Source organism: Drosophila serrata, unplaced genomic scaffold, assembly GCF_035046125.1.
Source record: "Drosophila serrata isolate PLE 108 unplaced genomic scaffold, ASM3504612v1 contig_217, whole genome shotgun sequence".
Taxonomy (NCBI): Eukaryota; Metazoa; Arthropoda; class Insecta; order Diptera; family Drosophilidae; genus Drosophila; species Drosophila serrata.
The window spans coordinates 1,914,931-1,933,565 of record NW_028257115.1 but is presented as its reverse complement, the minus strand read 5'-3'; the positions used below and the strand labels follow the sequence as shown (position 1 = coordinate 1,933,565).

The 18,635-nt window shown below is 44.0% G+C and overlaps 1 protein-coding gene and 1 long non-coding RNA gene across 7 annotated transcripts in view; one reads left to right on the top strand and one right to left on the bottom strand.

Annotated features, from left to right (window-relative positions):
- The window catches only part of LOC147644210 (uncharacterized), a 229,456-nt gene that overhangs the window by 41,279 nt on the left and 169,542 nt on the right, over positions 1–18,635 (top strand). The window lies entirely within an intron of this gene.
- sls (sallimus) overlaps positions 1–18,635 on the bottom strand; it is an 83,266-nt gene that overhangs the window by 41,180 nt on the left and 23,451 nt on the right. For 3 of the 5 annotated variants that reach the window (XM_086829614.1, XM_086829615.1, XM_086829616.1), the window contains exons 12-13: positions 9,333–9,407; positions 61–5,928 (exon numbers count right to left, since the gene is read on the bottom strand). In XM_086829614.1, the coding sequence (XP_086685740.1) occupies positions 61–5,928; positions 9,333–9,407 (5,943 nt within the window). Of the gene's footprint in view, positions 1–60; positions 5,929–6,657; positions 6,700–6,904; positions 6,966–7,206; positions 8,298–8,374; positions 8,480–9,332; positions 9,408–9,773; positions 10,078–10,159; positions 10,228–10,599; positions 11,836–12,039; positions 18,188–18,635 lie in introns of those variants that run through there. The other 2 variants (XM_086829617.1, XM_086829618.1) reach the window with 2 other exon arrangements.

Below are 18,635 nucleotides of genomic sequence, written 5' to 3'. Positions count from 1 at the left end.
AGTGAAAGTAATACGCCTTTTTTGTTGAACTTTTTACTTTATACCTAATATTATACTTACCCTTTTTACTGTTTACCGTTTTAACTAAACCCTTCTTTGCAATGCTCTCTAACTCAATAATATCCTGCGTCTGATTACTGGCATTGCCGTCTTTTGCTATATATGTTGCTGCTTGTGACTCAGTGATAGTGGAATGTGCTTCTTCGTGTGCGGTCGTTTCATAGTGTGCAATTTCAGGCTTCGCTTGTGGTAGTTCAGGCGAAGATTCTGATACAAATTGTGTAGTTTGTAAAGCATTTTTAAACCTGCCTTCCACTAGGGTTGGTTGTAATGAGTCTTTACTTTCAGGATAATAATGACTTGCTGTCGTGCTGAATATGTCTAACTGTTCGGTTGTTACTGTAGTGTTGGTTTCAAAATTTAAGTTTGCTTTTTTTGGTAATATGTGTTCTTGATCTTTAAGTAAGTTAACCTGCTCGTGTACGATAGTTTGTTCATTGAGATACGTACTCTGCGTTGTAATTGATGGCAGCGCATGTTTTTCGTCAGTTGGAAACTCTTCAGATTCCTGAATAGTTCCTTTCTCATGCAGCTCGCTTATTATAGGTGCAACTCTCACTTCAAATGGTTGAACCGCGGCTTGCTCTGTAGATTGCTTTCTGGCGTCCAACAATGTGCTAACAGCTTCACAAGTAAGCTGCTCGCTACATAAAATGTTCTTGTATAAAACAGTTTCTGGCTTTGCATTCATCTGTTCGGGCATGTCAGTTGCAAGAGTGTCTAAGGATGGAATAATAGACACCTCTTCTACCACCGAAACCTTGAACTCAGCGGGGACAGCTGAATCTGATGTCAGTTTCGCCTCATTTGGCCTAAAGTCACCATGGCCCTCAACATTTTCGTAAATGTTTACAGTTGAACTTTCTGCTGGCTTTAGGATCATTTCGACAGGGCTGGGTAATGTCTGGACCTGCTTATCCGGCTCTAACACAATATCCGGAGTTTGTTCGTATGTTACTGGCTCGGTCACATATGCAGCTTTATGAAGAGATTGAAGGGCTACATTAGCATTTCCCTCGGTGGGTACTTGAAGCTCATATGTTTCTTGTATAGAACTAATTCCAATAACCTCTTCGGTGACTATCGATTGTGACTCAACATTCGACATTTGAGCCATATCACCTAGAGTTTTTATCTGGGGAAGGATATCCTCTTTCAAGAATGTCGATTGAATTGTTGTCAAATGAGCCCTGTTAATGTCATCATCCTTTGCGGCTTTCAACAGAAGAGTTTGATCTGGTACATTTGAAATTTCCTTTGGTATTTCGTAGGCATTAATTTCAGTAACTGTTGTGTGAACGTTGAATTCATCTGATTTAACTTTAGCTTGAGCAATATTACTCAATTCAACTGGGGTTTCACTTTCCAGTTCAAGGGGTAATTGTGTTTCCACCATATGCGACTGCAAAATTTTATCAGTGGGAGTTGAGCTAGCAAGGAATTTACTTGGCTCTTGTGGAATAGCCAACATAACCAGATCTTCAATGGGTACCACTTCAGTAATAAGCGTTTCTCTCTGAGTACCTTCGATAAATGGTTTTCCAAAGTATTCCTGTTGGGTGTTTTTAAAAGGCTCTTCTTTTAGCATGACAATGTTGTCCATTTGAACCTGCACTTTATTGGACTCGGCGACAACGACGAACTCGAGAAGAGCCTCCTGCGAAGTAACCTTAGTACCATCAACTTGTTCGGATGACTCTAAAGTCAGCACATCGGATATAGTGGTTCCGTGAAGTAAATCTATTGAAGGCTTGGCTTTGGTCTCCATGGGTTCAACTGGCTGTATAAATGACTCCTTTTGGAAAATTCGCTGTTCAAGAGACTCTGGAGTGGCCTTAAACATCACATCAATGGATTCGGCAGCAAGAGTCGGAACAACTTTTGATTTTATGAATTCTTCAGACTCCTCTATGCCGCAGACCTCACTGACAGATACCTCGTGTTGTCCTCTTTCAAATGATATTTGAGCAATTTTCTCATCCCCTTGTATCGTTAAAAGATCATCCAGTCCCTCAACAATTTGAGTTCTTGTAGTTACAGGTAAACCTAGCCGCGAAGGTATTTCATCGGAAGTTGCTAGTGCATAGGATTGTTCAGGACTTGTAAATTCTGTCTCTGCCTCAACAGTTTGTTGAAGATCAGTTGTTTGAACCAGACCGAGCTCATGAGTGAGTTCCGCTTTTTGTGCAAGATGCTTATCCGCTTTTTGAGCCTCCTCTGTTGCTTCATAGGAGGTGACTTGGTCGACGAGCTTTGCAAGCAGCGGTTGGGTATCGTCAAGTAGCTTTGCTTTTTGTTTGGGGGTAATTTCTTCCTTAAGAGATGTTTCAGACTCCAGTATACTTTGATCTCTGGCAATTATTGAACGACTTAGATTATCCTGCGTTTTGTTTGCCGTTTTTTGGTTGGCAGGCGTGTCCTCAAAATGTTCAGCTGTATCAAAAACTATATTTCTGGTGACCAATGTATGTTCGTGAGCTACAATTGACTGCTGTGGGACTAATGTGTCTGGCTGATCTGAGCCTATGGATTTTAAGACCGTGTCGTATATTATTGTTTCTGAGGACTTGGTTTCATTTAATAGATCTATTTTTGGAGAGGCAAAACTGTTTCTTGCTTCGAAATCTTGCAAGTCTCCGGTGGATAGGAATTCAGTCGTGTCTTCTGATGCAGGCAAACGAAGGAGATCTGAAGAAATAAGTCTGGCCTGCTCCGTCTGAATAGAGGGAACTTTAAGACCCTGTTCCAGCTCGAAGGCATCTTCTTGTCGAGTCAGTGCTATACTCGTTGTAGAGTCCAAGGCAACATTAATAAGTTGTTCACTTGGCTGCGCCACTCCTTCAAGGAGTTCCTCTCTCTCTAAAACTGCAGTCTCGCTTACATTAATCTCGTGGAAACTACTTATTGTTGGTTGACTCGTTGCCGATGTGGGGTGAATGTCGTGTAGGTCTGAAACATGATCCAAAACTCTTGCCTCCTCCGAAAGTGGGATTTTCTGTGTAAAATCATTCAATTTGGGTGTAACATTAACTTGCTGTGGAGTATCATGGTCTTTTAGGTCCGATGTGTTCTCACTTGTTATGGTTGTACTTGTTTTCAAAGCTGTTGTAGTTTCGATTATCTGCACATTGCTGACCGATGATAAGTTAGACTCTGGTATTTTATAGTCCTTTAAAGCGTCACAAACTATGTTTTCTTCAATATTGGGTAGGGTAATTTCTCCTATATTGAAATGAGCCTGCTGATTTGGCTGCTTCTGTTGGTCAAGCTTCTCCAATGATTCCATATGTTGCGGTCTCAAAGTGTTGGCAACTTGCAAAGGTCCAGTTGTGCCAATAACAGCGCTCTGCAAACCAATCGGCTCTTCGATCGGTAGAATTGATTCCCCCTCTAGTGTTACGCACGATCTCGTTTCCAGTGGCTGCATGAGACTAAAGTTACTTTCTGTGGTCTGTAGGGCAGGATGCACATCATCATTGCGTCCCTCTATGCTTTCCAACGGCGCCTGCTCAGCAATATCTGTTCCATATAGCTGTGGCATGCTTACTTCGGCAATTACTGCACTTGGTTTGCTGTCTTCGGCTTTATTGGTTGTGGACTCCATTGGAATTATCTCAAGACCCTCGGCGTAATTAAAGACATCGTTAATGGGCTGCGCGTTGTTAAATTTCTCCTTAGGAAGAGTGTCAAGTAGCTCGGTACTAGTCTCGGTTATTTGTACATTGGTGACCTCCAAAGGCTGCTGGTTGTCAATAAGTATTATGTTTCCTGATTTAAGTTCGGGTTGTTGATCGGGCTGCAGGGAGCCAGTGCTCTCCAACAGATCGGGCCTGCTTGCGACTCCAATTGGCATCGACTCGAATACTTTATTTGCCGCAACAAACTTTGTGTCTTCAGTAATAATATCACTGGATGTATGGTCTGGTTGAACTTCGAACACGCTAGTTACCTTTAGCTCGGTGGAAGTAATATTTGTTGTTGCTTTCTGTGAAGTCTGATCCGCATCAGGAGACAGGATTTGTTCCCTTTCCACAGATGTGTCTTGCTTGACCTCCAACGCAGCCTGCTCCACGAAATCCATTTTGGCATCCACCAACTGTGGGACTATTGACAATAATTCTGCTTCTGTATCTATCACGTTCGGCGCTTGAATTTCTGCCACAACTTCGCCATCAACGATATTAACCTTTCCCATTGCAGTCTGGCGATCTTCTTCTGGTACGACACCCAATGAATCAAAAAGGGACTCTTCATTACTCTCTGCCGTTCCATAGGGTTTTGTTATAGTGCCCTTTGCTGGTTTCGATGATTCGACCAGAGGTTCAACGAGCTCGTGTGCCATTTCTGATACTTGTGTTTCGAGCGTTTCACCAATGATCAAAGGAACTGTTTGCCCCAGCGTTCCTTCTGACAGTTTCGGAATAATTTCCTCCCCCAAGTCCTTTGTGGCTTCTTCATGTGAAACGGTTTCCTCAGTAGTGACATGAATTTGCGCCTGTATGTCCATAATGGCTTCCTTAGCATCAGGCTTAAAAATGGGCAAGTTTTCTTCGATAGGACTCTGAGAATCTGCAGTGACATTTATTAAGCCCTCGGCCAACACCAATTGCTCCATTGCTTTGATATCAGCAGTCCGTGTCTTGGCCACTTCGCTTTCAGGTAGACTGTCAAAGGGTTCAGTTTCTTGTACAACAACTGGCACCTCCTGGGCCTTAACTGTAATATCCGCAACACTCTTGGTCGGTTGAGTCTCCAATGGCATTGGCTCTACGCTTTCCAAGACTTCAGGAGCACTTCCACTAGCTGCCTTGTGTTCCATAACAGAAGTTGTTGATGTCTCTGGGCGAGTCTCAGCGGTTGGTTGCAATTCTCCAACTGAGTCTTGCGGCTGGCATTCGGTAATGGCAAGGCTGATATTGGGGGTTACTTGTGGAGTGACTGTCTCGCTAGCTGGCTTCTCCTGGGTGACATCCTTTCCAAACGATTCGCTGCTCATAACTTCAGTGATAATTACCTCCTCCTGATTAAGTAATTTTGGTTGTACGGTTTCCCCTATGGTTACTGTAGGCTTTAGCTGCGTGAAGCTCTCCAGTGTCGATTGCTGCTCTTCGCTTAGCTCGTGCGACAGCAAAATGTCACCGTGAGCCTGTTGAGTGATGGTTTTTAATGGTTCTAGGTTCTCGATGGTTTCTTCAACGCTTGTAGCTTCTACCAGCAAGGGACGTGATTCTTTCATCTTGCGTTGGGCCTTTACTGATTTCGGAATCTTTGACGGTTGTAGTTCCTTGGGAGCCTCGGCTGTCTCCGCTTCAGATACATCAGCGGCGTGCTGTTGCCTGATTTCAATCTGTTCACTTAGCTTACTTTCTTCGGGTCGGGGGAATTCCTTGCGGATGCTAGCTTCATCGAGAGTTATACTCTCCTCACTGACTGCCAATACCTTCTGGGGTAAAATGTCGTCCTGCGCCTGAGCTGGTACTGGTTTCGGGGTTGAAAGTTCTGTGGTGACTGCAACTGCAACGGATTCGACTGTGTCTTGTGGTTGATGTTGCATGGGTAGTGTCTCGTATGTGGGCAGAAGCTCTTCGATTTGCTCAAGAGTTTCTGCCTTCGGTGATCCTGTGCTTGTTTCATGGGCCAGAGCCAGTGTTTCTCTTTGTTCGTATTTGGTGGACTCGACAACCTCCTCTTTTTGTTCTTGTTCTGTGTGTTTTTTATGCTTTTTGGTTTTGGTTTTCGTTTGCTTTTGCACAATTTGTTCAGCCTGAGCCTGTATCTGCACTTGTTCTTGTTGTTCTTGTACTTGTATTTGCACATGTTCTTGTTGTTGCTGTATGAACTGTTTTTCCACCTGAGTGGTTGCTGTTTCTGTGAATGTAATGTAATTAAACAATGACAATGTCGAGCCTTTTTTTGTTGTGTTGCTATTAAAAACAATACACTAACCATGATGTCAGCTAACAGCGGAAAGCCGTGCAAGGCTCATTCATTTAGTAATTGTGTTGCAAGCGGTAAAGCAAAATGAGTTGCACAGTAAACGATAGGTGAAAGGTGATGATCATTCGATCTATTTACAAATGTAGGTGTGGCAAACAGACCGGAATTGGAGATAGACCTTACCTCGTTACACATCAGAAATTCGTCCAGATTGGCGGGCAAGGGAATAAAGCTCATCTACTCTTGAAATTGAATGCATATTGGAAAAGCATTTAAGTGGGCGAAAGTCAAAAATAGTTAAAGCTTATATGGTATATAGCAGCAGCAGCAAGATATGAAACTCATTAATTAATCAAGTAAATAAAGCATTTTTAGTGGCAGTAATTAGCGGTTAATGGGAAGCTAGATTATTCGGTGGCGTCTTTTTAGAATATACACATGATTTGTTTATTTTGACTTAACAAGATTTAATTGTTATATTTGTATAGACAATATTTATTATTGTTTTTGCAGTTGTTTCTTTTTTAATAATATTAATTAGACTGTAGTTGAGTAGTTCGTGGGATGGTACATCGTTACTGGTGGGATTTATATAACTGGTGGAGTATTTTTATTTTTGTTTGGTTTTTGTTTACAGAACATCTGTGTTTATGTTCAAACCTTCTTGGACAATTATCGTTCGTTCCTCGACAAATGTTTCCTCTGCCGAATATGGTATGAGGTTTTATTGGCCGTGTTTTGGGAGTGGCACGAAAAGCGTAGGAATGTTTTATAAGCAGAGTTACATAATAAAAAAAGAGATAAATATAAACATTTTTAAGTATGCAAATTATAATATTTGTGTTAAATATTAATATAGGCTTTAGCATATTAACTATTATTAAGCAGCTTGCCTACTGACACTCACCTATTTTCACATGTGTGATAGCCTCGTGACTTTCAATTATTTGCGATGTCTCTACTATTCTCTAGATTTCCGTAAATCAAAGTAGATAAAAATGTTTGTAAATACTTAGTAAATAAATTTGCCCAATATAGTTTTTTCTGATTTCTTCAAGCTTATTTAACCCTAGTTGAAATGCAAAAATTGAACCCCAATTAGAGAAACAAAAATTGAAATTTTAGAAACTTTTTTTTCAGCATTTCAACTGTCTGCACAAAACACACAAAAACAAACAAATGAAGAAACACATTGAACAATATTCAAACCTCCTTTCCACATATTTTCCAGTCCTGGGAAATGAAGTCCTCCCTAACAAACTTTCGTATGACGATCTCAATGGTGATTTCGTACGTCTGAATCATACGGATGAAGGCCTTGAATCCGACAGTGGCCGCCAGGATGGTTTCATCCTCGTTCGAAGACTCGCTCAGTATTTGGGAGATCAACTCTTCGTGGCCCTCCCGCTCAACGAGCTGCACCAGGGCCGACTGTGATTCGGGTTTCTTCAGGGATATGAATATATTTTGCTCATACATGTATGTGATCTCGTAGTGATTGCAACCATAGCGTAAGAGCAGACCAATTGTTGCCAAATCTCGAAGAGCTGATTCGCCAATTATGCCAAACGACTCCGCCTCAATGGACTCGAGCAGCCATTGGACCTCCTCGTGTTGGGATATCACTTGAATATCCTCGATTGTAATGGTCTTTTGGCTGATTTTGGTCCGGATTATTTCTACAGTTTTCGTTATTTCAATTTTCTTGCTGGATGTGTATGTCTCCTTCTTTTCTTCTTTTATTTCAACTTCCTCCTCCTCATCTTCCTTTTCCTCTTTCTCCACTTTTTCCTCAAACTCTTCTACTTCTTCGATTTCTTCGACTTCTTCGATTATTTGACTGGTTCGCTCCTCGGCATCGGCAATTTTTCGATCTTTTACCTGCATTACCTCGGAGACCTCGCTCTTTTCTACTAAAATAGATACGGGCTGTTTCACCTTGATCACATTCATGGTTGTTTCTGTTGTGCTAGCTGGTACAATTCGGATCTCTGTCCTTTGCATTGCCTGCGAGTCTGAAGCCCCTGTGGATCTCCTCACCACTGTCTTCTTTCCACTCTTCTTTTTAATGGACTTAGTCTTGCTTTTTTCAACAATCTCATCCATGGTGCTGGTTGAGGATATTTCAAACTTGGCTCGCGTCATGGTCATGCCAATCTCATTGATCAGCTTGCAGTTGTAGTAGCCGCAGTCTTCGTTTGTTATTTTCAGTATTTCTAGCGTTGCTTCCTGTTCCTGCACTACCATGCGATACTTTTCGGATGCCCTAAGCTGAACGTTGTTGAAATACCATTGAATATCTATAGTCAGAGGGTTAGAAACCAAGCACGATCATCAGCCCTAGGACCAAAAGCTCAAAACCAAACTCGTACAATACCTGGTATCGGGTTGCCCGCAAACTGTATCGAGAACTTTGCTGTTTCGCCTAAGGCAGCACGGCAGTCACGCATTTCGTTTAGTAGTGATGGCGAGCATTTAGCAGCTATAAGCACAAAGATGCATAATATCTATGGATTAGAGTCTATCAGGATTATCTAAAAGCATTGCCATCGGAGAGGTGTGCACGTTCGTTTTGTGTACTTACATAAAAATGGTACAAAAAATTTATATTTGTCTGTTTGATTTTGAACATAATGTGAGTATAGAGCTATGAATAGTGAAACAAAAACATTTAAAGAAGTTTTTAGGACATGCAAAATTTAATTATTCTACATTATTTTGATTTAAAGAGTTGAGCAAGCAGCGTTCTGGGAATGTTATATAATTTCTTTGGATTGGATTGAACACTTTTTCTTTGTATAACATGGGGTTAGTAAAAATTTTGAATAATGGCGAATCGAATACAACCAATTACTTGCAGATGATATACTGATATTGATACTGTAAGAGATACATTTGATACACGTACGATATATAATTTTAAATGTATACTAAAAGTTCTATTATATTGGCGTTTACTTTTTTGGAATATTTTACTTATTAAGGTTTGGGGTTTTTTTTTTGGGGGGGTAGGGGTCAAGCCTTAGAGCTGTAGGGGACCAAGACAATCACAAAGCCACAGTTTTTTTTTATTTTATTTCGAGGGAAGGGTACACTTCACAGGTTGTTTTGTTTGTACGATACAAAGTACTATACATGGACAAATACAAAATAGAGACAGACAATAGAAGAAGAAGACGGGAGACAGAGGACAGAGAGACTTTGTGAATTGTTGTACTTAGATTTGTGGTTTAAGACAATGGCACAGAAGACATTTGTGTGTTGGTAACACGAAATTAAAACACATATACACATAACAGTGGTAAAACAGAGCTGGCATTAGTGAGGATACATACCTTTGAGCGCCACTTGCATTTCCTCCATGTGAGTCACCCATTCCGGCTTGCGGTAATCCTTCGATCCAACGATGCCTTTACGTGTACGAATGGGAAGTAATAAATGAAATCATTATTATATTTGATTATGCAAAAGAAACCACCAAAAATATCTGTTAAATTCAACTAGTTGTCCTTAAACTAATAACGTGTGTGGCCTTCTGTAAGTTTTCGTGTATAGTCCTGCGAGTGTTTAACATCAAAGTAAAGTGTAAGTGGAGTTTCGGTTTGGAATTGTTACAATAATTTGTAATTGGGTTTGGGTAAGGGTCGGGAAAGGGGAAGGATTTCTTTTTTTAAAAGGCAGCTGCAAAACCTGAAATAGAATTTCACTAACAAAGCCAAATAACAGTTGATTTATATTAAAGAGTGCACTATATGAGTGATAAACCATAATAGTACCTTCGACCGCAAAGAGTGCCGTTGTTACTGCCACACCCAGTGGATTGTACGCCTCAAAACTAATTGTACCCAAATCATCGGGATAGACGTGATTAATGACCAACACTGAGGTGCCGTCGTCGAAATTTTCGATTTGATATTCCTCGGAAGCGAATATCTGCTCGTCGTCGCGCAGCCATTTGACCTTCGGTTTTGGTTTTCCAATGACCTTAACCTCCAGCTTCGCTTGCTCACCCTCTTTGGGCTCGATTTTCTCTGGTAGCTTTTTAATAATTTTCGGTGCTTGTTCGTCGATTGAGAGGGTCTAGAATGGTTTGCGTTATAACATTTTGAATTAGCATGGTAAATCCTTGGTTTGAGTACACATGAACAACAATAAGGCTTACTCTATCAAGTAGATCCTCCTCAGATCCTGTGAGTCCAGTGATTTCAGAATCGGGGATATATTCAAATGCTAAAAAATACACATTCGAAAGCATTATCAATATAAGCGTGTCTCCACACCGAATTTCGTTTGAACGAACTCAAAAAAAGAATAGAAGATTATGTACAAAAAGAATTGGTCAATGAGGCGACCGGAAAAAATAGAAGGAAATTATTTTATGGATTTGATAGACAGGTAAGACTCTCAAAATAGTAGAATCACATGCACAGGCTATCTCTAAGACAGTTAGTACAAAAAGATATTCAAAGAACTCAGTTGTCAGGGAGGGGATAGTGTAGTTATTGGAAAACCTATCTAGGTGTGGGATGCATGTAGTGTGTAGAGTGGCACTACTTCCATCTGATTAACTAGTTAACTACCGATAGATACCATCACAAGTACCTTGAATTTTAACGTTTGTCTTGGTCACACTCTTGCCAATCTTGTTCGTGGCCACGCACTCGTATTGGCCCTCGTTTTCGGGGAACACTTCCGTAATCTGCAGCTGGCAATTGCCTTGCAAGTCTTGCGATATCGTAGTTTCCTTGTTCTCGACGATCTTCTCCTCATTATGATACCACTCCACTTTGGGTGTGGGCTTGCCAGTAACTTGGCAGGTCAGCAGCAATGCTTCGCCATCCATTACCTCGACGGGCTTTATAAGTTCTTCGATGAATCGCGGCGATTCAAACTCTACTGCCTCCTCCTGTGGCAGGGATTCAATTAGGTTGACGGTGGCTGTTGAAGTAACCGAACCACCAACGTTCTCGGCCCGGCAAGTGAAGGGCCCGGTGAATTTCTTTTGGAAGTCCTCAATCAGCAACGTTGACTTGTTGGCCTGGCTCACAATGCGCACTTCGTTGGAGCTCTTGATGGGCTCATTGTGCACAAACCACTGGAAGGACGATAATGGCTCAGATTCTACAACAGCCTCAATAATGGCCACTTCGTGTTCGCCAAAGTACTTGGGTTCCAGGGGTTGAATAAATCTTGGCGGCTTAATTTGCTCATCGGGCTTCTGATCTGAGACCACAACGGATCCAGATGACTTAGCTTCTCCCACCTTGTTCTTGGCCCAGACCTCATATTTGCCAGTGCGCTTGCGCGTCATGTTAATAACCTTAATTGTGGTTGTCGTCTCGGTGGTCTCTATGATGATCTCCTCATTCTCGATAACCTCACGTCCATTGCGCATCCATTTGATCTCTGGCCTGGGCAGGCCATCGTACTTGGCCTCAAATAACAATGTACCGCCAGTGGGTACAACTACTGCGTTCAGTGGAGTCACAGTGGGTGCCTTTAGTATTTCCTTGGGCACTTCATCAACGCGACTCATGATATTAGCGTTGCCAATAGCGCGACCAAATTGATTCTGAGCCTGCACGGAGTACACAACTGCCTCGTTTGGAGTGGGATTAATCACCTCCAGAGCCACATCGCCGGTCTTTTCATCGTAGAACATTTGCACGGTCTCGCTGGGGATGACTTCCTCTATACCTCTGTACCATTTAACCTGAGGATTTGGTTTGCCTGTCACTTGACAGGTTACCGTTACCTTGAGCCGCTCGGGCTGCTTCTCCTCAGTGAACTCAATCTTAAGTGGTTTGGTAAACTGTGGGGCAACTCCTTGTTCTTTTTCTGTATTCAATGTGAATAAGTGATATTTAAAAATATTGTGTGTTCTAGTGTTTTGGATGGGAAATTATATACAAAAGGTTTGGGAGGACGGGGAAAATTAATTTAAAGAGACTTATTTTTTTTTTTAGTCTCAAAAAAACATCGCAACAAATACGAAGAGATTTGATTGGATCGAAAAAAATATTATATATAGGTTAAACTTACCTAAAATTATGTTGGTACGACTTGTTGCCACTCCAGCCTCATTCTTGGCCTCACATGTGTAGACGCCGACATCGCTGGGTGTGACCTTGGCAATCGTCAGCTTGGCCACCTGCTCGACGACTGTGATCTCGTACTTCTCTGATGCGAACAGCAGGATGTCATTGAAGTACCAGTTGATTTCGGGGAAAGGAACACCCTCCACCTTGCATTCGAGCACCGTAGGCTCCTCGGGTACACACTGACGGGGACGAAGCTTCTCGGTAATCCTCGGTGGCTTGATCTCCTTTTTCTTCTTCTTGACCAACTTGCGTTCCTGACCGATCACTTCGGAGGTGGTCGTCTCCTGCTGGTTTTGTATGAGCTGCTGGTCCTCGATGAGCTCCTCATCGGCCACCTTATCGATGCCCTCCTGGATACGCTTCTGCGTAATCAGTTCCAGCTCAGGCAGCGGCTGGCTGTCGTCCAGCACCACGCGACGCTTCTCCTTCTTGATGATATTCGAGGTGACCTTCATCTCGAGATCACGTCGGACGTCCTCAACATCCAGCTCGATGAGCTGTTCAGTCGTGATGAATTGAGGTCTTGTGTCTTCAGTCTTCTTGAGTAGGGTAATAGTCTTTTGTGAGATCTCCTGGGATATTTCGTCCACCTTTTCGATTTCAGCAATTGCAGCTTCCAGCAGTTGGGGCTGTCCTTCGACAGAGGCCTGTTTAAGGCGTTTTGTGCGCTTTTTGTGTGCCTTCTGTTTAGCCTCAGGCGTCTCTTCGGTGGTCACAACTTCTTCTTCCGGCAGCACATTTTCTGAAACTGCCACCACCTTATCGTCGTCCACGGGCAGCTCTTCCACTTCATCTTCCTCTGCGATAGGCTCATCAAATGGCTCGGCCACTTCTTCTGACACCTCATCCACGGAAGGTGTGGCCTTCTTAAGCTTGGGCTTCTTCTTCTTCTCCTTCTTCGCCTTAGGTTCTTTGGGCTGTTTGTCCTCGGGCAGCTTGAGGGGTTCAAGTTCGAGCTCCTCATCTTCGCTTTCTGGCTTTTCTTCAGGCACAAGTTGTGGACCGGGAATAGCCTTTTCTGGCTTCTGCGGTTCTTCTACCGGTTTTGATGGAATCGGCTTAAGCTGAACTTCCTCTGGCTGTTCTGCGGCCAATGGACGACGTTTTCCTGTCGGCCATTGCTTTTCCTCTAAAACATCCTCAACCGGCTTCTTCTTTTCTCCTCGTTTCCACGGCACTTGTGGTTGCTCTTCCTCTGGCTTTGGCTCCTTAACGATGTCGATGTGCTCTGCCTCTTCCAGTTTGGTGGGCTCAGCATCCGGAATTTCGGGCAAATCCTCGTGTTTTGGCTTCTTGACCTTCTTGACCTTACGCTTCTCCTCTTGCACGATTTCTTGCTCTGTTTTCTCGACGTGCTGCAGGTCTACAGCCTCCAGCATTACCTCCTCGGGTTTGATGGAGGTACGTTGAGTTGGCTTCAGGCGCACTTCCTCGATGGTCGCCTCTTCGGGAAGCTGCTTCTTTGGCCGGGTAACCCGTTTGAGGGCAACCTCTTCAACCTTCTCAATAATTTCCTGTTTCTGTGGCTTTGGCTTGGGAGCAACTTTTTGTTCTGGTGTCGTTTCTTCTTCAGGTTGGTCTTCCACAGGTTCTTCGATTGGTTGCTCCTCTTCCGGCTGTATTTCTTCCTCTTCTTCGACATCTTCGACTGGCTCTTCGATTGCCTCTTCTGTGTCAGTCTTAGTCTTGGGCTTCTTCTTCTTAACACGTTTCTTTGTCACATCGACTATTTGGTCAACAGTGGTAATGACTTGCTCCTTAACCTCAAATTCAGTCTCTGGTGTTTCGGGCTGAGTTGTTTCCGAGACGAGGGCAGTCTTCTTCAATGGCTTCAAAGAGACCTCTTCCAGTTGTTCCTTCTCGGGCAGAGGCCGTTGTTTCCTTGGAGCAGGCTTGAGCGTAACCTTTTCGACTTGCTCAACCTCCTGGGCTTGTGGAGCAGGCTTAGGCTTCTTCTGTTCTTCGGGAACAGATTCTTGAATTTCTTCAACCTCCTCGATTTGCGGCTCTTCAATTTCTTCGGGTTGCTCTTCGGCCTCATCTTCAACCTTTTTCTTAGGCTTCTTTACCTTCTTCACCTTGCGCTTCTCCTCAATAACCTCTTCCTGTTCTTCGACGACTTCTTCTTGCTGAACCTCCTCTTCCGGTTGGTCTTCCTCCACAATCTTCTTGGACTTCTTTATCTTTTTCACCTTGCGCTTTTCTTCAACGACTTCTTCTTGTTCTTCAATAACTTCAACTTGCTCTTCTGGCACCTCCTCTTCAGGCTGTTCAAGTTCCTCGACTTCAGTCTTTTCAACAGTTGGTTTGGGCTTCTTAACCTTCTTGACCTTTTTCTTCTCTTCAACGACGGCTTGTTCTTCTTCCACAATTGTTTCCAGCTCTTCAATAACCTCTTCTTCAGGAATTTCCTCTTCTGGCTGTTCTTCCTCCATCTCAGTCTTTTCGACAATGGCCTTTGGCTTTTTAACCTTTTTGACCTTGCGTTTTTCTTCAACAATTTCTTGCTGTTCTTCGATTATTTCTTCTTGCTCTTCAATCACCTCTTCTTCGGGTTGTTCCTCCTCGGTTACTTGCGTAGTTGGTTTTGGCTTCTTTGTTTTCTTAACCTTACGCTTTTCATCAACGATTTCCACCTGTTCTTCAACAATTTCTTCCTGAGGCACTTCCTCTTCTTCTGGTTGATCTTCAACCACCTCTTCGGAAGGAGTTTTCGTTGGCTTCGGTTTCTTGGTCTTCTTGATTCTACGCTTTTCTTCGACAATGACCTGCTCTTCTTCCACAACTCTCTCGATTTGCGCATCGACCTCATCGGGGTGCACTTCTTCTACGGGTTCCGGTTTTTGAGCCTTCTTCTTGCCACGTTGCCATAAGACAGGCTCTGGCTTCTCCTCCACCTTTGTGTCTTCGGGCAGCACATTGACCGCTTCTTCGTAGGTCTTTGTGGGCGCCTCTTCGATCTTCTCTTCAACAACCTGTTGTGGCTGCGGCTTCTTCTTACCACGCTCCCACATAACAGGCTGTGGTTGAGGCTCCTCGGGCTTGGCTACCTCCTCCTCCAGAGTGTCCTGAGCAACCTCAAGAGTTTTGGGCGCTTCCTCAACAACTTGCTGCTCTGGCTTCTTCTTCTTGCCACGCTCCCACAAAACAGGTTGCGGTTGTGGCTCAGTTACTTTAGGTACATCCTCTTCTAAGGTATCAACAGCTACCTCGAGCGTCTTGGGAATCTCAGGAACTTGTTGCTCTGGCTGTTGGGGCTTCTTCTTGCCACGTTCCCACAGGACAGGTTGTGGTTGTTCCTGCACCTGCGGTACAGTTTCTTCAGCCAGTTCATCGGTGGCTTCTTCGTAAGTTTTCAAGGCCGTCTGTTCAACGGCTTCCTGAACGGTTCTGGTGGTCTTCAGTGGCTTCAGTTGGAATTCCTCAGCCTTTTGCACTTCTTTGGGACGTTGTCGCGGCGTTGGCTTCAAAGAAACTTGCTCCACCTTCTGTTCCGGCTCCCTTGGGGGAATCACCCGGCGAACAGCTGTCTTTTTGGTCTCCTCAACGATTTGTTGTTCAAGGATTTGGGAGCTTTGCACCACTTCCTGTGATGTGATGGACTGCTCCTGAACCACCTTCTTCTTGCCGCGCTCCCACATGACTGGCACCTGTTCGGGTTGTTGAACAGGAGTGGGTTCAACCAGCTCGTCGTGTGCCTCTTCGTAGGTTTGCGGCTGAGGCTGTGGCTGTGGCTTCTTCTTTCCCCTCTCCCACATGACGGGAACCTGTTGGGGTTGTTGAACCGGCACGGGCTCCACCAGCTCGTCGTGCATTTCCTCATATGTCCTTGGCTTATCCACATATTCTTCCTGAGCAGGCGCCGGTTGGGGTTGGAAGGTTTGAGGCTGCTCCGGCTTCTTCCTACCGCGCTCCCACATGACACCTTCTTGCTGCAGCAGCTGCTGCTGTTGCGTATCCTGGCGCTCCTGCAGATGAAGCAATGAAGAGTCTTCAACCTGAACGAACTTTTGAGGCTCTCTCGGCTGACGCCAGTTAAAGGCCTCGTGCTGGGTGCGCTGATTGATCATCTTTTGGTGCTCGTATTGCTCCAGACTCATCATCTGTGAGTCTTCGACTTGGACAAACTGCTGGCGCTGAGCTTCCTCGATGAGGCTCTGCTGCTGGATCAATTTCTGTCTTTCTGTGGTCTGTGAGACTATGGTATCCTCAACTGAGGTTAGGGGCTGCAGTTGTGGTCGCTGCTGCTGTTGGCGCCAGTTGACCGCCTGTTGTTCACGTAGCAGTCTCTGGGCCTCCAGTTTCTCGCGTTCCGAGACATGCATTATATTCACATCCTCGGTGGTGATGAACTGCTGCTTGTAGAGATTGGATTGATCCTCGTACTGCTGCAGCTCATCGCGTCGCATCACCTTGGAGATCGAACCCTTTGAGCTCTCATCAATAGTCATTATGACGGTCTCATCGGCTGTTCCCATTTGGAACTCTTCGGCGATGGCCTGCTGAGCCTGCAAATGGCGCAGCTCTACTTCTTCGATCTTGAACTTGTCAATCTGCTTGGTCACCCTCTGCACACTCTTGAGCTGCTGACGCATCTCCTTCCAAGGTATACGATCCTTATTGTTTTGCTGCTGTGTAATGAGCTTCTCGATCTGGTCGGTCATCTCCATAATCTCGACACTCTCCATGCTCTTCAGTCGTTGGATCTCCTTGGTGCGCTGAACCTGCTCCACTTGGGCCTGTTGTGGCAACTGCTCGTCCGTTTCAATTTGACCCTCGAGGGGACGCAGATAGACCTCGTCCAAATCGAATTTGTTTAATTGTTGCTGCACACTCTCCACTGCCTTTAGCTTTTCACGCATTGTGATCCAAGGAACCGCCTCCTTCTCGGTCTTGCCAGCAATGATCTGCTCTAGAGTAGCGCCCAAGCTCATAATGCCCTGATCCCGTTCAGTTTTAATGGACTTGAGGACAACCGTAGCTGCCTCTAACTTGGGTGTTGGTTTCTTCTTCTCAATGGGTGTAGCCTTTAAGCTGATGGTCTCCTCGGTCCAAGACTTGACCGGCTCAGGCTTGAAGCCTGGCAGGAAAACTCCCTTGTCCAGAGAGCGTCCACGATTGGGACGAGATGATTTGCGCCATGGTATGATATTGGTGGGTGGCTGCAGAGACTTGCTGCGAACTTTGGGTTTCTTATTGCGTGACCTACCCTGATGCTGGACCTGCCCGTTGACGCCCAGGAATTGACCAAACTGCTGGCCGGGTTGCTGGCCAGGTTGGAAAGCATGGGGCGACTCGGGGGCACTGTCTTCACGGCCAGATGAAGAGGACTCATCCTCGGCGGAATCAATTGTTCTCAATTGAAAGGCCGAGATGCGTCGTTCTACAAAAAGATTGATCAAGGAGGAGATTCCATTTAGTATATCCATCAAAAGGGATATAGATAGCTGAATACATCCAGAGTTCGAAAGGGAAAGATTTTACAAATTTGTGACTAGTTTACTTACCTTTTATGTATTTTTATCTCAAACTTTTATATACAAATAATAGTTATTTGGGAAAACAATGAACACAACAATAATGCTCAACAAGTGCAACATTTCATGGCAATGCACAAGCAATAAATCCAAAGTTCATGTTTGGAGTTGGAAGGTCATACTTGGGACAAGGATTAGCTTTTATTTTCAATAAAAAATATTTGTCAAAAGAGGGTGTTTGGATTCTCTAGAAGAAACCAAGTTGTTTATTCTCAAACCATAATTAAACAACAATTGACTCATTTCTCGCTGATTTAGTGGCCACTTACCTGCTCGCCCACCCAGCGAAGCAAATCATAATTTGTGCCTGTACAAGAATTAAAAATAGTTCCTAATTCTTTGGCATCTGCGAACAATGAACTTGAATATATAAATTTAGTATAAATTTATGGCCGAACATGAAAAATAAATAAGGCTGCTTCGGACTCTAAAAGGAGGAAACCCAAAACCTTCCAATTTATAGTTATACGTTTTGTGGACCACAAATTAAATTTTTGCTTGGCTGACAGCTCATCGGCGTTGACCGTGAAAAAAAGCATAAATGGGATCGGGCCCTAGGTCAGTACATATTTTTGATAATTGGCATTGATAAAAATAGGTGCGTATAGTCATTGGTCTGAGGTGGCGGTTTATCTACGATTCGTGATTCACTAATCGGGTGTGACGAGTCCACTTTGCTGATGATTTAAATTGCATTAACCTGCACCTAAATCTGGCACATTGACATGACAGCAATTGAGCAAGTCGCGTTGCATGGTGACATTCGTTTGACTTCAAATCATCATCATCATCATTGTCATCCTCATCGTCATAGCCATCGCCTTTGCCTTTAGATGTGGTTGAGGGGAAGGGAAGGGAGGGATTGTGGCCAGGCAGCAAGTGTACAATTGAGAGCGAAACAATTCAAATGCCTGTGTATACATTAAGGCCGAAAATAGATATCTGATTAGTGGCGGCTACGTCACCAGGTGGGGTTGAGTTCGAGGCGGCAGTAGCAGCA